At 32.8% G+C, this 18063-nt stretch overlaps 1 protein-coding gene and 2 pseudogenes across 2 annotated transcripts; 1 reads left to right on the top strand and 2 right to left on the bottom strand.

Annotated features, from left to right (window-relative positions):
* Positions 1-644: 644 nt before the first annotated feature.
* Positions 645-2650, bottom strand: LOC146906923 (uncharacterized; annotated as a pseudogene). The gene is made up of 5 exons (XR_015020176.1): positions 2411-2650; positions 1760-1941; positions 1461-1639; positions 1017-1383; positions 645-785 (listed from the first exon to the last, which is right to left on the bottom strand). The product of XR_015020176.1 is annotated as an uncharacterized LOC146906923 (transcript).
* A 5988-nt stretch (positions 2651-8638) lies between these two features.
* Positions 8639-11727, bottom strand: LOC146906922 (uncharacterized). The gene is made up of 4 exons (XM_085726845.1): positions 11585-11727; positions 9565-10463; positions 9119-9469; positions 8639-9009 (listed from the first exon to the last, which is right to left on the bottom strand). The coding sequence occupies exons 2-4, from the start codon at positions 9784-9786 to the stop codon at positions 8743-8745; spliced, it is 840 nt and encodes a 279-aa protein (XP_085582971.1). The 5' UTR covers positions 9787-10463; positions 11585-11727; the 3' UTR covers positions 8639-8742.
* Positions 11728-12838: 1111 nt separating this feature from the next.
* LOC146906921 (protein FAR1-RELATED SEQUENCE 5-like) lies at positions 12839-14993 on the top strand (annotated as a pseudogene).
* The last annotated feature ends 3070 nt before the right edge of the window (positions 14994-18063 follow it).

Below are 18063 nucleotides of genomic sequence, written 5' to 3'. Positions count from 1 at the left end.
AGTGGCTGGTGTGTGCGAGTGTTGTAAACCTCAAGATATTGAGTCACATTCCTACTCGTAAAAAAATTCGAATTTCACTAAAAAGAGAGTATCATTAAGTAAAGTTCTAGTAGAACTTGCCTAATAAGTTAATTGGGAAGCAATGCACTGCTACAATTTTTCTAAAAAGATAGTTTATACTTTGGATTTCAAATTACCATAGCAAGGAACAAAAGTAATAGATCCACATGCTTATTGTTGTTAATTCAATGGTAACCAAGTACTCCTAATTACAACAAGTTAAGCATATAACTAGAGAATATATACAAGTTCAAGATATTGCGCGAATTTTGAACGCTCTATCTTGGGTTCAGGGGCGTCCTTTAGCAAAAGCAACCAGCTCTGGTCTCCAATTTATGAGGGCCTCAAATATTTGTAGGGTTAGCACTATAAATTATAATTGTTGGGTGTAGAGTTAAATTGGTAGGCACAAACCAAACATTTATTATTTGATTAAGAAAAAGAGTAAATAAACAAGTAAAGACCAACCCAACCCATACACATCCACCAACGCCAAAAAAAAAAAAAATCAACCAAACTAATTGAAATCAAAATAAAGCTTATTGTTAATTTGAAATTGTTCAAATTACCACTAATTTTTTTTATTAGTGATTGTGACATCTACTACAAGCTTGCAGTTGAGGTGCATGGAACTGGTGCATGAACTTCCTTTGTACCAAGCCAATGGCAAATCCTATTGCTAGTATCAGCAAAATCATGAATAGTGATAGAAATATTTTATGAACCTGCAAGCACCAACAAATTGCAAACTCAATGAGGTTTTATTAAAATCTGCATTGAGAAATAAAAAATCGAGATAGTGTTTGATTTGATGGTCTCGATTATAAGCAAAAATTAGTTGTTTTTATGGTCCAAATATATAAAATTTCAACCTATTTCACTAAGTCATATCAACTGAAGAAAAAAAATATTTTACTATCAGCTTATAGCTATAAATTTAGAGAAATAACACATACCTTATTCATAACATAGCTTTTCTGAGGAATATTTCTGTCAGCATGCTCAAGAGTATATCTCAACATTCCAATTATGGCAGATTGAAAAGAAAACAGTTCTGTTATTAAATCAAATTTATAAGGGGAAAACACATAAGCTTGTTGAGAAAATACCTTTAAATGATAGGAAAGGGCAATTGAAAGTAGAAACGATTTGTTCAATATACCGTGCCTCCAAAGCACTGCCAGCATTCTCAATCACATTCAGAACCGAAAGACCATTAAGGATACATATAACGGAATTAACTTTTCTGCTCGTACCGGAAAAGAAGCCTTTCTTGTCATCTTTACCCTTCAAACTTTTACTCGGTCCCTGATTATCTATACTCTTGTTAGAGAATTTGTAAAACGTGATGTAAATCTTAACATACGAGAATATTGGGAATGTTAAGTACTTAAATATACAAACCTGACAACAAACTCTCCATGACGAACACCTTTTGTCATCCAATTCCTTAGCATTTCATTATTCTCATGAGAATTATCCGACAAACTACGTGTATCATACAAACAGATAGAATTTGAGTCTCTTGGAATCATATACTCATGGAGGAAGTATGTTCCACTCCCTCTAAGTGAATTATCTAGCACCAAAAGATAAATGCAATGGACATTTAGGTCAATAAACAAAGATATATAGATGAAATGAAATCACTTCCTCATTATTCAAGTTGATATCAAAGTTAAAGTGCTAAAAACCGTACATGATACTTGTGCTCTTGCGGGTGCAAATTTGTCGTCGTCGAACACCTTAGAGATTCTATTTATGAGACTACTTTTCCCAGATCCACTTGGACCAACCAATATGAGACATGTGGTCTCTGGTACATCATAATCACATAACTTTAAGCCCCTAGGCTTCTCAGTCAATGTTCCAGGCCTATACCTGTGACAATCAAACAACACTCATGATAAACCTCATTCCAATTTTCAACTCCACATATCCTCTCTTACAATCTTTTGAAATTTTATTTCAGAATGAACATGAACTACAATTTCAATTACATACCAAGATGATAACAAGTTTTCATCCATGAAGCATGCAAAATCAAGAAGAAGAATGTGGCAGAAACATTCATTATGGAACAAGTACAAGAAAAGATAATGATTCTCTACTACTTGACTTTGACTAGGCCATTTAAATTTTGTTATTTTCTGTGATTAACTAATCAGAGATCAAATTTCCTTAGAAGATGCTAATGCTATACACTTTCTATTTGAATGATGAATATCAATTAAAACATGTGGCTAATGCTATACACTTTCCTTAGAAGATGCTAATGCTAATCCTTTGAAGCTTTTGCTTAATATTAATTAAAACATGTGGCTAAGTAGAAAAACTTAAATGAAAACACCTCAAGATTTTTTCTTTCGCCTCTTTCAAATTCTTGCTATATATCAATCTTCATTTCATCATAACTTTGTAGAATTTCTTAGTAGATACGAAGTCTCTTCCTTTGACCAACAACAGAAGAAGGCTGTGAACTTCCTTCACTAGCTTCTTCAAAATCTAGCCCATTCTTCTCAGTCACTTCATCATCCAAACCTCGATTATTCCTTAACATTATAAATCAAAAAATCATCATCAAGCCACAGTCAGAATGCTAATTTCAACCAAGTGATGAATACAATAGTATCAAGAAATAAAGGAACCAACTTCAACTCTAAAGCCTTAAAAGCACTGCTCCTAGAAAACAAGTTTCACATGATTTCTCTTATAAGCCAAAATGACATGTATTACCAACACTGTATATTGAAACACTTAAGGGAGCTTCTCATAAATACAATTTTAGGGCTCTTAATCTAAGGAAAAATCCATATAAGCTTTAAAGTGTTCATAGAGAATTTTCATTTTTCTAATATAAGAATCTAAGGAAAAATCCATATAAGCTTTAAAGTGTTCATAGAGAATTTTCATTTTTCTAATATGCAAATGTAAGTTGTTAGAACATTGTGGAGGGTGAAATGTTAACAGTAGGGATCGAAACCACCTTCTTAAACTCTTTCAGCGTCCCACCCTTTAACCTTTGGGCTATAGAGAAGTTATATGAGAGAGTCTCTACAAAATTTCATAAGCAAAGCTAATAATGAGGGGTAAAAAGGAAAACTATTCAAACAATAACTACACCTTGTAAGTTGTGACATTTTTCTATAGGCTAAAATATGGTATTGGTCCCTGTAAAATAGGCCAGTTTTGGTTTTAGTCCCTGAAATTTTTTTTTATAGTTTTTGGTCCCTGCAAAAATAGGCTAGTTTTGGTTTTAGTCCCTGCAATTTTTTTTTATAGTTTTTGGTCCCTGCAAAAATAGGCCAGTTTTGGTTTTACACGCAACTCTGCAATGGGTGTCAAATATTCAATTCGACAAATTGGACTTTGCAATGGATTCTAAAAGAGTTGTTGATCATGTTAATTAAATTGTAGATGATAATAGTGAGTTTGGTTGTATAATTTATGTTGGTAGACTATTGTTACAAAATAGATTTCAATAGGAGACAAGTAAATAGGGTTGCCCACGAGTTAGCTCGGGCAGCCCCATTAAATCCTAGCTCCCACATCATATATGATGCTCCTTCATGTATTTGGAGCATTTTAGCTAATGAAATGCAATGGATTTCTTCCTAAAAAATGTTATTAAGAGCCTGTTTGTTATAGTTTTTTTTTTTTTTTATAAGAAAAAAATCACTTTTAAGAGTATTGCATAGTTTGTTACATCTTTTAAAAAAAAATCAGAATCTAAAAAAAATCTAAAAACAATTTCAAATGAGAAGCTATTAAGAACAACTTCTCAAAAATTATTATTTTTTAAATGAGAGAGAAAATATAGATCAAAAGATTGAACTAATTTTGTAATACAAAAGCGCTATTATATAGTTGTATCCAAATAAATTAAATTATTTTAAAAAAATGATTTTTATTAGGATAAACAAATGAAAAAAGATTGTGATTTTTCATAAAATCTCTATAAAGTCACTTTTATTTTAATCTGTAACAAACAGACCCTAAAATATGTTTCAAAACTTTTAAATCAAGTTAATAGTATATAATGACAAAATGTCTTCAATTTTTTTTTTTGGGTCAATTAGTCTAGCGTCTACAAATCACTTTTTAAGGTAAATATAAGTGGGTGCCCGGGTTCGAACGATCTCTGCATATACTAATGCATTGTCCCTGTAACTGAGTTATCGAGTTATGCTCACTGTGACAAAAAAAAAATATTTGTGGTGATTAATAATATTAAATGTAGTGATACTTAAATTATGAATATAGCAAAATGATATTCTAATAATATGAACTGAGAGACAAAACTGAGTCAAAAATGTTACACCCACCATAAAACTTGAAACACTCCATGCATACCGTCAATGGAACCACGTCAACAAAAACTCCACCCTGCCAACATGAAGATTTGATACCACTACTCTGAATACTTGACAAGATATGACCATACAAATTACCTTTTGAATCCCAGAGATGACAAGGGATTGGGAAGAAGTAGAGAGATCAAAACCAGACATGGTCTATGTCTAGTGCAATATAGATTTTATAGAAAACTAAAAACTATTGTGTAACTATGTTATGTGACATGCATACACATAAATAGAGACATGCATGCACACATATTTCTACATTTTTTGTCATTTTTGTTTTAGATGTTAAAATATATGTATATATTTTATAGAGCTGCAATAATATGAAAGCCTTGATATATGGTATCGTTTGAATGCTTTTGAAATTGACTTTCCTTTTCATTTTACACGTTGTCTAGTCTTTTCCATTGAAATTGACTTAATGCAACATTTGTTACTGAATCCTTTTTTTCTTTCGAATACTACATGCTATGTATTCTTATTTAGTAATTATGATACGATGGTAATTATAATTTATTAAATATCATTTGATTATTCTGTAATGTTTACTTTAAACTTTTTGATTTCTTATTCATATTTGTTAAAATGTTTCAATATATCAAACAACATTTTAATTAATGTGTTTCTATTTGACGTTCTTTCCTTTTCTACAAACATTATCAGTTGTTGCTCGTATAGTGCTTAACATTGTGATTGTTGATATAGGTTATTAGAATTAACAATCTCTTTGAAGAATTAGTCTACGCAATTAGAATAAAAAGTTTGAAGGGGGCATAGTGATGGAAATTAATTGAAGCACTATCTAGAAGTACTATTTTGAGATTCTCAACAAGCGATTTTTTTTTTATAGAAAAAACATCACATAATTGGAAGCAATAAAATGAGGTGCTTCAGATGATAAAATAATATTTCGTCCTTAATTATAAATTCTTTTTAAAAAAACTCAAAAATTGTTGACGGTTGTTATTGTTTTACAAGTTTACCTCTTAAGAGAGATAATTAGTTAACGTTTTCATAAAATATTTATTATATATTGTAGAAAAACATGTAACACAAATAGAGGTATATTAGTCAAAAATAATTAATGTATTTTGAAATTTCAAAATAGTCTTCCAAAGAAGGACAAAAGAAAAAACTTGTTTTATAATTAGAGGCAGAGATAGTATATTCATAATTGTCAAGGGGAAAAACAATGTTGAAAATTGAAGAAAAAACTTAGAATAGTCAAAGGAATGAGTTTGATGATGATTCAAGAAGTTTATACTCAAACTATTTTGAACAAGCTCTAGAAAGCTCATTCCCTTTGACTATATGTTAATCTTATCTTTTAAATTTTCTTTGACTATATTGCTTGCCATTTGATAAACCTGTCAACATGTTCCTATTATATGGCAAAAAAAAAAGCTCTTATCATGATGGGTTTATTTTTATTTTTCTTTTGAATTAATGGTGCATATTTACCCTTTGGTTTTGTAAATTTGAAAAGGAAATTATTATTTGAGTTATGAGATAAATCTCATTCTACTTCACTTCACCAAAGTCTTCAAGTCCTCTCGCAAAAAATATCTCAAGTTCTTCTTCCTCTTTTCCCCCTCTCAAACTTCTTTCCTCTCTCTTCTTTCTCTTTTACCACTTCTTTCCTCAAACTAATTACTCTCTTCCTTTCTCCCTCAACAAAAAAATATCTTCAAAACTCTCCTTCTTTTTTTCTTTCTTTCTTTCTTTCACATTTAAATTATTTTCACTTAAATCCTCAAAAAGATGGGTTAAATGGGTTAATGAGAGAAACATGCACTACCTTGTGAATACGAGTTGAAGGGGGAAATTCTAGCTCGTAGGCCACAAAACCAATGTTGTGAAGGACTTTGATGAAGAAGAAAACAACTATAAAATTCCCCCAGAGATTTGTTTAAAATATTTCCCAATAAAAAGATACCTGTAAAATAAAAATCAAGAGGAACTAGAAGAAGAAATTGACACCTTTGTGGAGTTTGAATCACTTAAATAATTTGTAAGAGAACATACACGAAGAAAAACTTTTTAACCCCTACATTCACAACTCTGGATGATTTCCTCCAGCCATCCACTACAAGATCCAAATTCTCGACAACTCCAATTCTTTAGAAACCACCGCCAAAACGAACGAGCAAAGTCTTTGCTCCACCTTCGGTGTTGGGGGCTACAATCAAGACCCAGGCACTAGAGGTGGAGAAGATAATTTGTTCGGTCATGTTGACAATGATGTATAAAAGGCTAGAATTGTCAAAACTTTGTCTCCTGCAATGGAAGAAAGAAACTCATTACGAGTTGTGAGGGCAAAGTTCAAATATCGTCCTCCTTATATATTACCTTAAAATGATTTAAGTGATTGAAGATCCACACATGTGTAAATTTTTTCTTATAGTTGCCTTTGGTTTTCTTCGACAAATTCCTCGCGCTCAAACAATATTTTAGCTAATCCTTCAAGTGTTATAGATAGTTCTTCGAACCCCGATCAAGGTCCATCGACACATTAGTTTAATGGCCTAAACAACTCGACTTCCCCTCAACTTGTATTCACGATGTAAGTGCACATTTCTCTCTTACATCCTTTAGGGCAAATAAGTGGTAAGAGAGAGAGAGGGGAAACACATGTTGGAGCATCTCTAGTTGTCACACACACAATACCCAGCGATTCATCTAATATGTTACCATTTTCGTGAAACACACTACGCATGACAATGGCACCACAATGTCACCCAAGTGCTACCCCAACAACACAAATTGTGTTAACAACTATAACACTCCACGTGCCTTAATAATAAATGTCTCTGAAAATTGCAAACAAGCCTTTGGTGACATGCCTTTCTCGGCTAACCGATCAACGCCACATGTCAACCCGAACCTTGAGGAAAAATTTCCTCTTGGTTATGCGATTAATGTTAGTATAGCCTTGAATTTGGTCATAACTGACTCAAAATAGAGACCCAGTTGAACTATTTATTTTAATTGCAAAATTATACAAACTCCATAAACACAAAAAGGGGATATTAAACTAAAAGGATTCAGCTTTGAAATATTCTACAACCGTGGTAATACTATAAACCAAGTGGTTGTTGCTTTGATCCCTAAATACTCTGATGATATTTGATACTCATGTTGGTTATCTCCTGGCTAGCCCCATATTTTGTCACCCGACTCAGAATATTATGCATTAGAAAAAAATGAAAAATAATCTACCAAAAAAAAAAAAAAAATTCTTAAATTATAGTCTCATAATAACATGCAACAAATATACAAACTGACAAATGGGTTACTCAATTTTAAGGAAAGATTGTTTGTACCTGACTTTAAGGAACTGCGACAAGATTTTCTTTAAGATCACACTAATCATGAAGACCATAAATGTTTTTTTATTAAAGAAGAAGAACTTACTCAAAGCAGAACCACCAATTGTTCAAAAAGAATAAAAATAGAAGAAGAAGAAGCTAGCAAAACACCAACAAAAAATAAACATCAATCAAAGCAAATAAAAAGAGCATAACAAAGCATTCCATCTTGAGTGTGGTAACAATCTTTTAAACTCAATTTCACATGAATATTACAGTCCATATTCAGTAAGGTAAGACTTTACAAATTCTAAACCTTTAATATTAAATAAACATAAAAGCTTTTTTATTTCATTTTTCTTTTTATTAGTATTTATTTTTATCTTCTTCATCCATACAAACTACAAATAAATTAGAAAAAAGTGACAAAAAGACATCCATTTTTTTCAGCACAAAATACCCAAATTAAAAAAGGAAGAAGGAAGAAGGGTGGAGTTTAGCATGGGAAAGTAAAGAACATTCACCTTGGAGCCACAAAAGTTGAGACAAGGAAATATATAGTGTGTGTGGGTGTGAACTTAAAGAAGTTGAGTTGTATTATAATTTTTTTTATCCATATACTATTATTATTTGTCTATTATGAAAAGGAAATTTAGCAGATGGAGAAAGGGCAGTGGAGCAATAAGTGTGTTTGTTACATTTTTATAACAAACTATGAAATACTCTCAAACTGCATGTGATGTGACTCCAATATAACAAAGTTTTACAAGTACAACTAGTCGAGATACCCGTGCTACAGCACGGGTAGCGCGGCTTCGCCGCGCGGTACGGTGCGGCTTCGCCGCGCTTATCGACATGGTACGTTGCAAAAGTAATTACTTTTATTGTTGATAGTGAAAAAATGAGTTGTAGAACAAAAATGCAATATAAATTTATTGTAAGAAGAACATAGGAAAATATACCATTTCTCAAAGTTACAGAATAATTATAACAATAAGAATAATAGACTTTTAATATCGTCTAGTTAATCTAAATACAATAACGATGTTTTTTGCCATGATAGAGTCACACTTGAATTCTAGAAGAGTCTCAGGAGCAATGTGATTGCATGAGCAAAATCTTCTCCATCCACTTCCAATTATAACAATCGTGGTATTTGTTTGTGGATCATTTATGAATAGCAATTTACATATTGTGACGTTGTTAGCTGTTCCACATAATCTAAGATATTCGTGGTTTTTAGCTTGTAAAAATTTCCCAAGATCAGTTGGTAAAATCTGCAACACCAATGAAATGATATAAAATAGTGAAATATTTAGAGTTGTAAAAAATGGGAACTGTAATAAGTAGTATTAAAAAACTAACTATAGATATAAAAAAGCTTACCAATTTTGAACTAATTATTGAATTTTCTGGAACTGTGAGTTGAAATGTTAGATCTCGAGTAATGCAAGTAGTCAATCTATGGTAACGTAGATATTCATTTTTTGGTGTAGAACCATCAAATATTTTGATTTGGAATACACTATCACCTAAATATGTGAAAGACATAAGCAGATTCATTGCGATATGATAAAAATCTCTAAGTTCATGCCAACCGGTAGTAAGTATCGGTGTAGTGAGGATTTTGTTAAATTCAACTTGATGACAATTGCCAATACCATCTTGTAGCATCCATTGTTCTTGTAGTTCATCGAAATATTCTGCTACAAAAAGTGGATCTAATTCGCAAATAATCTGGAAAATAAAATAAATTATGTTAGTGGTGTAGCATGTATATAAAAGTCATGAAAGAGATATTGATAAAATTTATTAAGTTATGTATGCAATACTTCTGTGCAAACAACTAAGAAAGAAGGTCTATTGGATTCAATTGTCATCAATGGAGCTCTGCTGGATTGCCCTCTTCTTTGATTTGATGGTAGTTCACTGATAGAAGAAGCGCTGGACTCCATTGTTAGTGGATTGAAAGGAAAATGTTTAAAACAATTTGAATGAAAAATATGATAATGAGATAAGTGTGTTGATTCACGTGTCCTATATGTCTCCAACATCCTCCAGGTGCTTTCACTAAAAATAAGAAAACATACATGTTGGTTTTATTGATGATTTGCCAATTCAAGTTGCAAGACTATTGTTTGTATGACCTAGTAGCTAGGAGATGAAAAAATTCAATATAGGAATCAATGCACAATATGACAAAATTGAGGGTAGAAATGTTTTGCGCATGCAACTTGGGTACTTACAAAGTGCAGCATGATTTTTTGTAGCTTTTATGTAGCACATGTCCTTGTATTTTAGAGATAAGGTACATAAAAGAATACCAAAATAATATTATGAATATTAGTTTTTAATAACCTTTTGTTTCAGCAATATCACGTGAATTATTCAGCAACTTGTGATCACATGGTATTGATTCCATTTTGACATAAGTTAGAAATAAGGTGACAAAATAGTATTGTTTGTTTTGATAGCAATTGAAAGTAGATGTGTAGCTTTGTAAGCTTTATTGACAGGATCCAGATACATCCATTTATCTAACGTGAATTGGTCAAAGTTATAGTTGGATATAACTTACTATCAGGTTTTCATTGATATGCTTCCTGTCACACATCAGTTTGCCTTCCTCCATCTTGACTGACTTGTTACAAAATCTGCAAGCCTCATATGTCCATCCAAACTTGTTTGCATTGAGCTTTTTGATTTCAGCAACAGTCACACAGATGGTTTCCTACTCAAAATATGGAGGAAAAAAAAATCAATTTTATAAGTGTGAATTCTAATATGATTAAAACAGTAATAGATGACAACTGTTATAGTTAGCCAAATGTAACTAATGGTACGAAACAAAACTACTTACATGCATAACATGATTGATATTTACAATACAATATCTATGCAAACTTACTAATATAAAGTAACAACAAATATAACCAACTCAATTCACCTTTAATGTTCAAAATAAAATTCAATTTAAAAATTCTTTTGACTAATTTTTCCAATGAGTTATAAACATGAAATTTAACTTCAAATTCAATTCATACTTTCTTTTGTAACCTGAGTCAAAAATTCATACTTTCTTTTACTTTTTAATAATTTAAGACAACATGATTACCCTTCAAACCAGCCAGCAGATCTGTAGAATCCAAACCTTACTGTTTCTGGTGAAGAAGTGATGGAATCAAACACACACTCACAAACAAACAAAGCTTATAAAGTTGATGCCAATATTATCATGTGAGTGTGATTGCCTCTATTAAATTCAAGCATGTTTGGAACCCTTATTGAACTTGACTCTAATGTGTAAATAGTGGTAGAGTGAGAAACAAAGCTTATAACATCTGAAAAGAAAAACTTAGTTAAACTAAAATTGACTTTTTACCATGAAAGTTCTTGTAATTGTTCGATTTAGTTGATAATCAAAGATTAAAGTAAAGATCTAAGCTTTATGGCTATACATAAAACAAACACCACTTTTATCTAAGATTGAATTGAAAATCAAATTTACAAAGTTATAGCATATTACGCGGCAAAACATGAAATTTAAATCCAAAGATCATGAAACTAACAACAAACACCAAATGTATTTTAACAAAAAAAAAAAAGAAAACTAACACTCATACAATAGAAATCAAAAACTGACTTTTGAAGCATGTAATCTTTGCATGTTGTTCGATTAGGTTGTAATTTTACACTCATACATTAAAGTGAAGAACATCAACACGACTACAGTATAAAATGAGAAAAAAAACATCTTCAAGACCTTCACGCTTAATTGAACAACATCCAACAACATGCAATCGGTAAAAAAAAATAAAATCATTCGACAAAAAAAATGAGTTTTGATGATACCTGGGAGAGATTGTGATCGGCGCTGAGCTTGAGAGAGAGAGAGTGATGGGAAGAGTTGTATTTCACAGAGAGAAATGAGAAAGATGAAGTAAAGAGAGAGAAATGAGAAATGAAAGGTTTTTGGTTTATGTCTCTGTATCAGCTGTTTTGTGAAAGGGTAAAATATGTTTTTCGTCCCTGTAATTATAGGCCATTTGAATTTTCGTCCCTGAGCTTATTAATCCTCCCATTTCGTCCCTGTAAAAGTTAATCACTTGAAATTTCGTCCCTCGCCCCTTTTAATCACTGCCACGTCAGCAAATTACCAAAATGGCATGGGAAATGACGAAAATACCCCTGACTTATTTTTTTTCCTTAAAAAAATTTCAAAATTTTGAAAATTCTTTTTTTAAATTAAAAAAATCTGAAAAAATAATTAAAAAATTTCGGAAAAAAAATGTTAAAATTAAAACTGAAAAAACTGAAATTTTTCGAAGAAAAAATCGTAAAAAAAAATTCGGGAAAAACTGGGAAAAAAAATTTTGGAAAAATTATTTTTTTAAATTAAATTATCTGAAAAAATAATTAAAAAACATAAAAAATTTCGGAAAAAAATGTTAAAATTAAAACTGAAAAAACTGAAATTTTTCGGAAAAAAAATCGTAAAAAAAAATTCGGGAAAAAGCTGGGAAAAAAATTTTGAAGGAAAAAAAAAAAAAAATAAGCCAGGGGTATTTTCGTCATTTCCCATGCCATTTTGGTAATTTGCTGACGTGGCAGTGATTAAAAGGGGCGAGGGACGAAATTTCAAGTGATTATCTTTTACAGGGACGAAATGGGAGGATTAGTAAGCTCAGGGACGAAAATTCAAATGACCTATAATTACAGGGACGAAAAGCATATTTTACCCTTTGTGAAATGATGTGAACAGTGTTTTAACTTCTCTATGAAGAAAAAGCTGGATAATAGGATGTAGCGTGCAATACCCAGCGTGTATCCCGGTCTGATGTCATCTAGAGGCAAAAAGTGAGTTTTATCACCGCAAATGACCATCATAACCTTAGGTTTGTGAAAGGAAAAAATTGTTAAGTTAAATTGGTTTTGGGTAGTAAAGTAAAAATGGTAGTATTCTATTTTCATATAATGAGAGTGGATACTTTAACTTTGACCATAACCAATATTGGGGACCGCTATTTTGATAGATAAAGCTATTGCACTCTAGAAAAAAATTTACAAAAATTTAGTGTTTAATAGATGGACGGCACTTCAGTGCCATAGTCATTTGGTGACATTGTGCCATAGTTCCTATCATATTTTGACACGTGTCAAGGCTTATTAAAATAAAATTAAAAAAGAAAATGCAAGTTTAAATGAATTAAAAAACAAAACGCATGTGCAGAAGGGAAAACACAACCAGTATTGCCGCTCTTTCTCCTTGCCATTTCAAAGCAGCAGCGGTGACAAAAACGATTGCCGCTCTTTTTCCATGCCATTTCCGCCTCCGATGACAACCTCTGCCGCGCCGTCGCTTGATAGTCTGGCATCGTAAGGTTCGTTTCTTTCTTCCTTATCTTTTTTTTCCTTCATCTTTTGAATAGTTATGGTCATGAGAACAAACAAAAACCAAAATCAAAATTAAAATAGGAATAACTACACTTGATTAGGGAAAGAAAACAAAGCTTTTGAACCAATTTCAATTCTGTAGGATTAGATTTTAAGAAATTTAGGGTTTTATTTTAGGATTGAAGTAAACCCATTGCAAGGGGTAAATATGCTCTGTTTTTTAGGAGCAATACATATGCTCTGTTTAATAGTTAAGCATTAGATGAATTAGGTTTGTGTAGCTTTTGTTGCGTGTTATCGAGTATGCAGGTTGGAGCTTCACTTTTGGAGCTGTTGTGTTTTTTTATTTCTGTTTGTCTGTCATATCAGTGGTGGTGGTTTAAATTTGGTCTGATGTCTGAGTAGGTACCTTCATTTGGATGGATTGTTAACCTGTTTAGTGACACTCCTTGTTCTTACCTCTTTTATTTACCTGTCAGGTACCTTCATTTGGGTATTTGACATGGCTTCTTCAAATGATGATTGGAAGCCAAAACTTGGAATGAAATTTGACACTAGAGAAGAGGCTGAACAATTTTACCTTGCTTATGCTTTACGTGAGGGCTTCGGAGTTAGAGTACGCTTTACAAACAGGAAGAAAGACGGTAGTGTATCGTCATGTAGGTTTGTTTGTTGTAAGGAAGGAATACGGAAGAAAGAGGATAAATGTGCATATGAAGGAAAAATTCGGAGAGGCGAGACTAGAACGAAATGCTTAGCAAGAATTACACTTTCAAGTATAAATGGAAAGTTGGTTATCAATGAGTTTGTAGAAAAACATAACCATGATCTACTAAATCAAGAGACAACGCACATGCTTCGATCACATAGAAAGATAACTGAAGTACAAGCATATGAGATTGATATGGCCGATGACTCTGGATTAAGGCAGAAGGAAGTGTATCAACTTATGAGCACACATGCAGGGCATAGCGCTAATGTTGGATTTACAGAGGTGGATGTAAGAAACTACATCACTACAAAAAGACAAAGAAGTATGGTGTATGGTGACGCTGGATATCTTTCACAGTATTTTCAACGACAGTTGTTGGAGAATCCGTCCTTCTTTTATGCATATCAGATGGATATAGATGAACAGATTACAAATGTGTTCTGGTGTGATGCAAATATGATCTTGGATTACGGGTATTTTGGTGATGTTGTTTCATTGGACACCACATATTGTACCAACGATGCCAATAGACCACTTGCTTTTTTTTCTGGTTTCAACCATTATAGAGGTACGATCATTTTTGGTGCAGCTCTAATGTATGATGAGACAATTCCATCATTTAAATGGTTGTTTGAAACATTCTTACAAGCACACAACAACAAAAACCCAAAGACGATCTTCACTGACCAAAGTCAAGCAATGTCTAGGGCAATTGAAGAAGTGATGCCTGAGACTCACCATGGTTTATGCACATGGCACTTGTTGCAGAATGGAATTAAACATCTTGGAAACAGGATGAAGAAAGGAGCTTCTTTGCTAACAGATTTTAGCAAGTGCATGTATGAAATTGGCATTGAAGCAGATTTTGAGAAAGCTTGGTTGGACTTGGTCAATGAACATAATCTTCATGGTTCATCTTGGATCAAGTCAGTTTATGAAATAAAAAAAAATGGGCTGCATGTTATATGAAGGAAGCATTAACACTTGGCATGCGAAGTACACAAGTTAGTGAAAGTTTGAATGCTCACTTTAAATGTTGTCTAAAACCGAATTTGGGTATCCTGCAATTCTTCAAACATTTCGAAAGAGTTGTTGGGGAGAAGAGAGAAAAAGAACTGAAATGTGATTATGAGTCCTCACATAAGCTTGCAAGGTTAGTGTATGAAACTTCACCATTACTACTCCAAATGGGAGAGATATACACACACACACTATATTTGAGTTGTTTCAAAACGAGTTTAAGTTATTCTTGACTTTGTCTGTACCCATTAGACATGAAACTAACTCTCTATGTGAATATGTCATCACTAATGAGAAGCATGAAGGATCTTTTAGAGTGTCATTTAATCGTGTTTCAACTTCCATTACTTGTAGTTGTAAGAAGTATGATACATTTGGCATACTTTGTTCGCATGCATTAAAAGTATTTGAGCTGAACGATGTTAAGGTGATTCCTGATAGGTATATTTTAAGAAGGTGGACAAGAGAAGCCCGTTGTGGCATTGTGCAAGATTTTAGGGGAAAAGAGGTTGAACAAGATCCTAAGTTATCTAGAAATCGAATGTTCAGACTAGTTGTCTCTAAGTTCATTAGAGCGGCAACTGTAGCAGCATCGCATAGTGAAGAAAGTCTCATGTTTGTTGATAAAAGTGTAGATGAAATGTTCAAGAAAGTAACAGAATGTCCAACACAAGGTAGAGACAATGACAATGATCATCCATCATTTGAGAGTTCTGATGCCATGCAACCAAAGGGATTCAAGAAACAACCCGGCTCAAAGGGAACTAAGCGACATAAAAGTTTCCTTGAGCGTCAGCCCAAGAAAAGAAGTGCTCCTGCAAGTAAACACGCTCAATCTAGCCGTGTCCCACCTCAAAGAAGTTCACAGGTATATAAGTTGATATGTAGATTACTTGTTTTAGTTTTACATGTACTTTCACTTATTTTAATGTTGCATAATCATTTTAGGTTAGAGAATTAACAACTAATATGGTCGATGGAGTATCTTGTTCCGCGCCCCCAACTTATGAGCCCCCGCTAGCACGTGAGGATATGTTTGTGTTACACAACTATGTTGATGGTAATTTCATATTTTTTTTTCATAACTATTCTTATACTAATTATTTTTCATCACACAATCATGATTTAATTATTTTTTGTTATTAATGTAGGCACCTTTTGATGATACAAATATTGGAGCATTACTTTAACCTTCGATCTCAATCGAAAGAAACGGGGCTGGTTATTTTTTGAATATTATTATGTACAGTTAGTTTGCATCTACAGGGTTGTATTTTGGTTGGAATATACTGTAAAATGCAGTTATAAAAGTGGACTGATGTAGCAAAATAGTGTAAACAGAGCTGTTTCAGCACTGTTTTTGCAATGTTTCAATGTTTCAGCACTGTGTTTTTGTTAACAGAGCTGTTTTTTCTGCTGTCATATCAGTGCAGCAGCTGCTGCATTTTTTGGAGGCAGTTCAGGCTTGGGTTTTTTGGCAGTTTTTTCACTTGCTTGCTTGCCTGAGGTTAGGGTATGTGTTGGGGCCAATAGCGGCTTAGCTATGAGACTGAATTTCGGAGCCTATTTCGGATTTCATAGTCATAGCTTACGCCATTTTGGAGTGGCTTGGTGCAGCTGGTTTTTTAGTGTTATTCCTTACCTTTCCGGTTGGGATTTTAGTGGTTTGTGTCGGGTGATGTTACGCCTATATGCGGCATCTTTGTACTCTTTTATTTACATGATTAAATGACTTTCATTCAATTTCAAAACATTGTAAGGAAGTTGTTATATCAGTGTACCATTATTCTACAATTGATTCAAAATAGCACCAATACCATTGTTTTCAATCAAGAGTAACCATTGTTATGAGGAAATCATGAGAAAGCATAATACTAACCAAAAAATAAATTGAAAAAGAAATGATTTCATTGATGGATAAAACTTAATTTCATATACACGTTGAGGTCCAAATTACATAACAGATTACATGACAGAGACTTAATCTAATATACATGTAATCAAAATCTAACTTAATTGAATACACATAACAAGATCTAAGCCTTCTTTAGAGACTTTCCTTCCCAATAGCACATGTTTTCTTGTTCAAAATCCTTCAAACTGATCCAACCCTCCTGCGACCCTTCTTTAGAGACTAACGGTGCGGCGGAGGGCGGTGGTTACAGGTCATGCGGCGGCTGGCGAAGAAAACCAGTGGTGGTTACAGGCTCGGGGCGGGGCTTTCTAGAGAGATAGAGACCCATAAAGAGTTCGAGTATGAATCCGACCATATAAGGATCTTCCTCCATGCTGCTTTCACTAATATGCACGAAGACGAAAGTATGGCACACGCAACATTTTTAGTAAGGATAAATATTAAACATAACATTGTAAATTTGTAATTGTATTTCGCTGGTACCAATTAGTGAAATTCTTATTTGAGTTATGAGATAAAGCTCATTCTACTTAACCAAAGACTTCAATGCCACTCGTAAAAAATATTTCAAGTTCTTCCTCTTTTTTATTTTATTTTTATTTATTTATTTCCTTCTCAAACTTGTTTCCTCTCTCTGCTTTCTCTATTACCACTTCGTTCGTCAAACTAACTCTCTTCCTTTCTCCCTAAGAAAAAAATTATATTCTTTCCTTTGATAAAAAAATCTCCTTTTTCTTTCACATTTAACTTATTTGCACTCAGATTTCTCAAAGATGGGTTAAATTTTCTCTTGTATTTTGACAATAATAAGGACATAAAAGAGAAATGTGCACTATCTTGTGAATACAAGTTGAAGAGGGATATTTCAGCTTGTCGGCAACCAAACCAATGTTACGAAGACTGTGAAGAGTGAGACAACAACTAATAAAATGACTTAAATCTTGCTAAAATAATGAATGAAACAGAGATAATTGTTAAAGAAAAGCAACAGAAACTAAAAGAATAAATTGACAACTTTTTGGAGCTTGAATCACTTAGATTATTGCAAAAGTATTTATAAGAGGAACAACGTTTTAACTTTACATTCACAACTGTTGTTGGGTTTCTATCTTCCACTGCAAGAAACAAATTCTCGACAACTCCAGCTCTTTTGAAATTACTGCCAAAACGAATAAACAAAGTCTCTGCTCTACCTCCAACGTTGGGGGGACACAATCGAGATCCTGACGACGTTGGAGGAGGAGAAGTTAATTTGTTCGGTCATTCTAGCAATAATTTGTTACAAACTGG

The sequence above is a fragment of the Medicago sativa genome, chromosome 7 (genome assembly GCF_051527215.1).
Source record: "Medicago sativa cultivar Bolivia chromosome 7, Bolivia_mono, whole genome shotgun sequence".
Lineage (NCBI taxonomy): Eukaryota > Viridiplantae > Streptophyta > Magnoliopsida > Fabales > Fabaceae > Medicago > Medicago sativa.
This window is presented reverse-complemented; position numbering and strand designations above follow the sequence as displayed.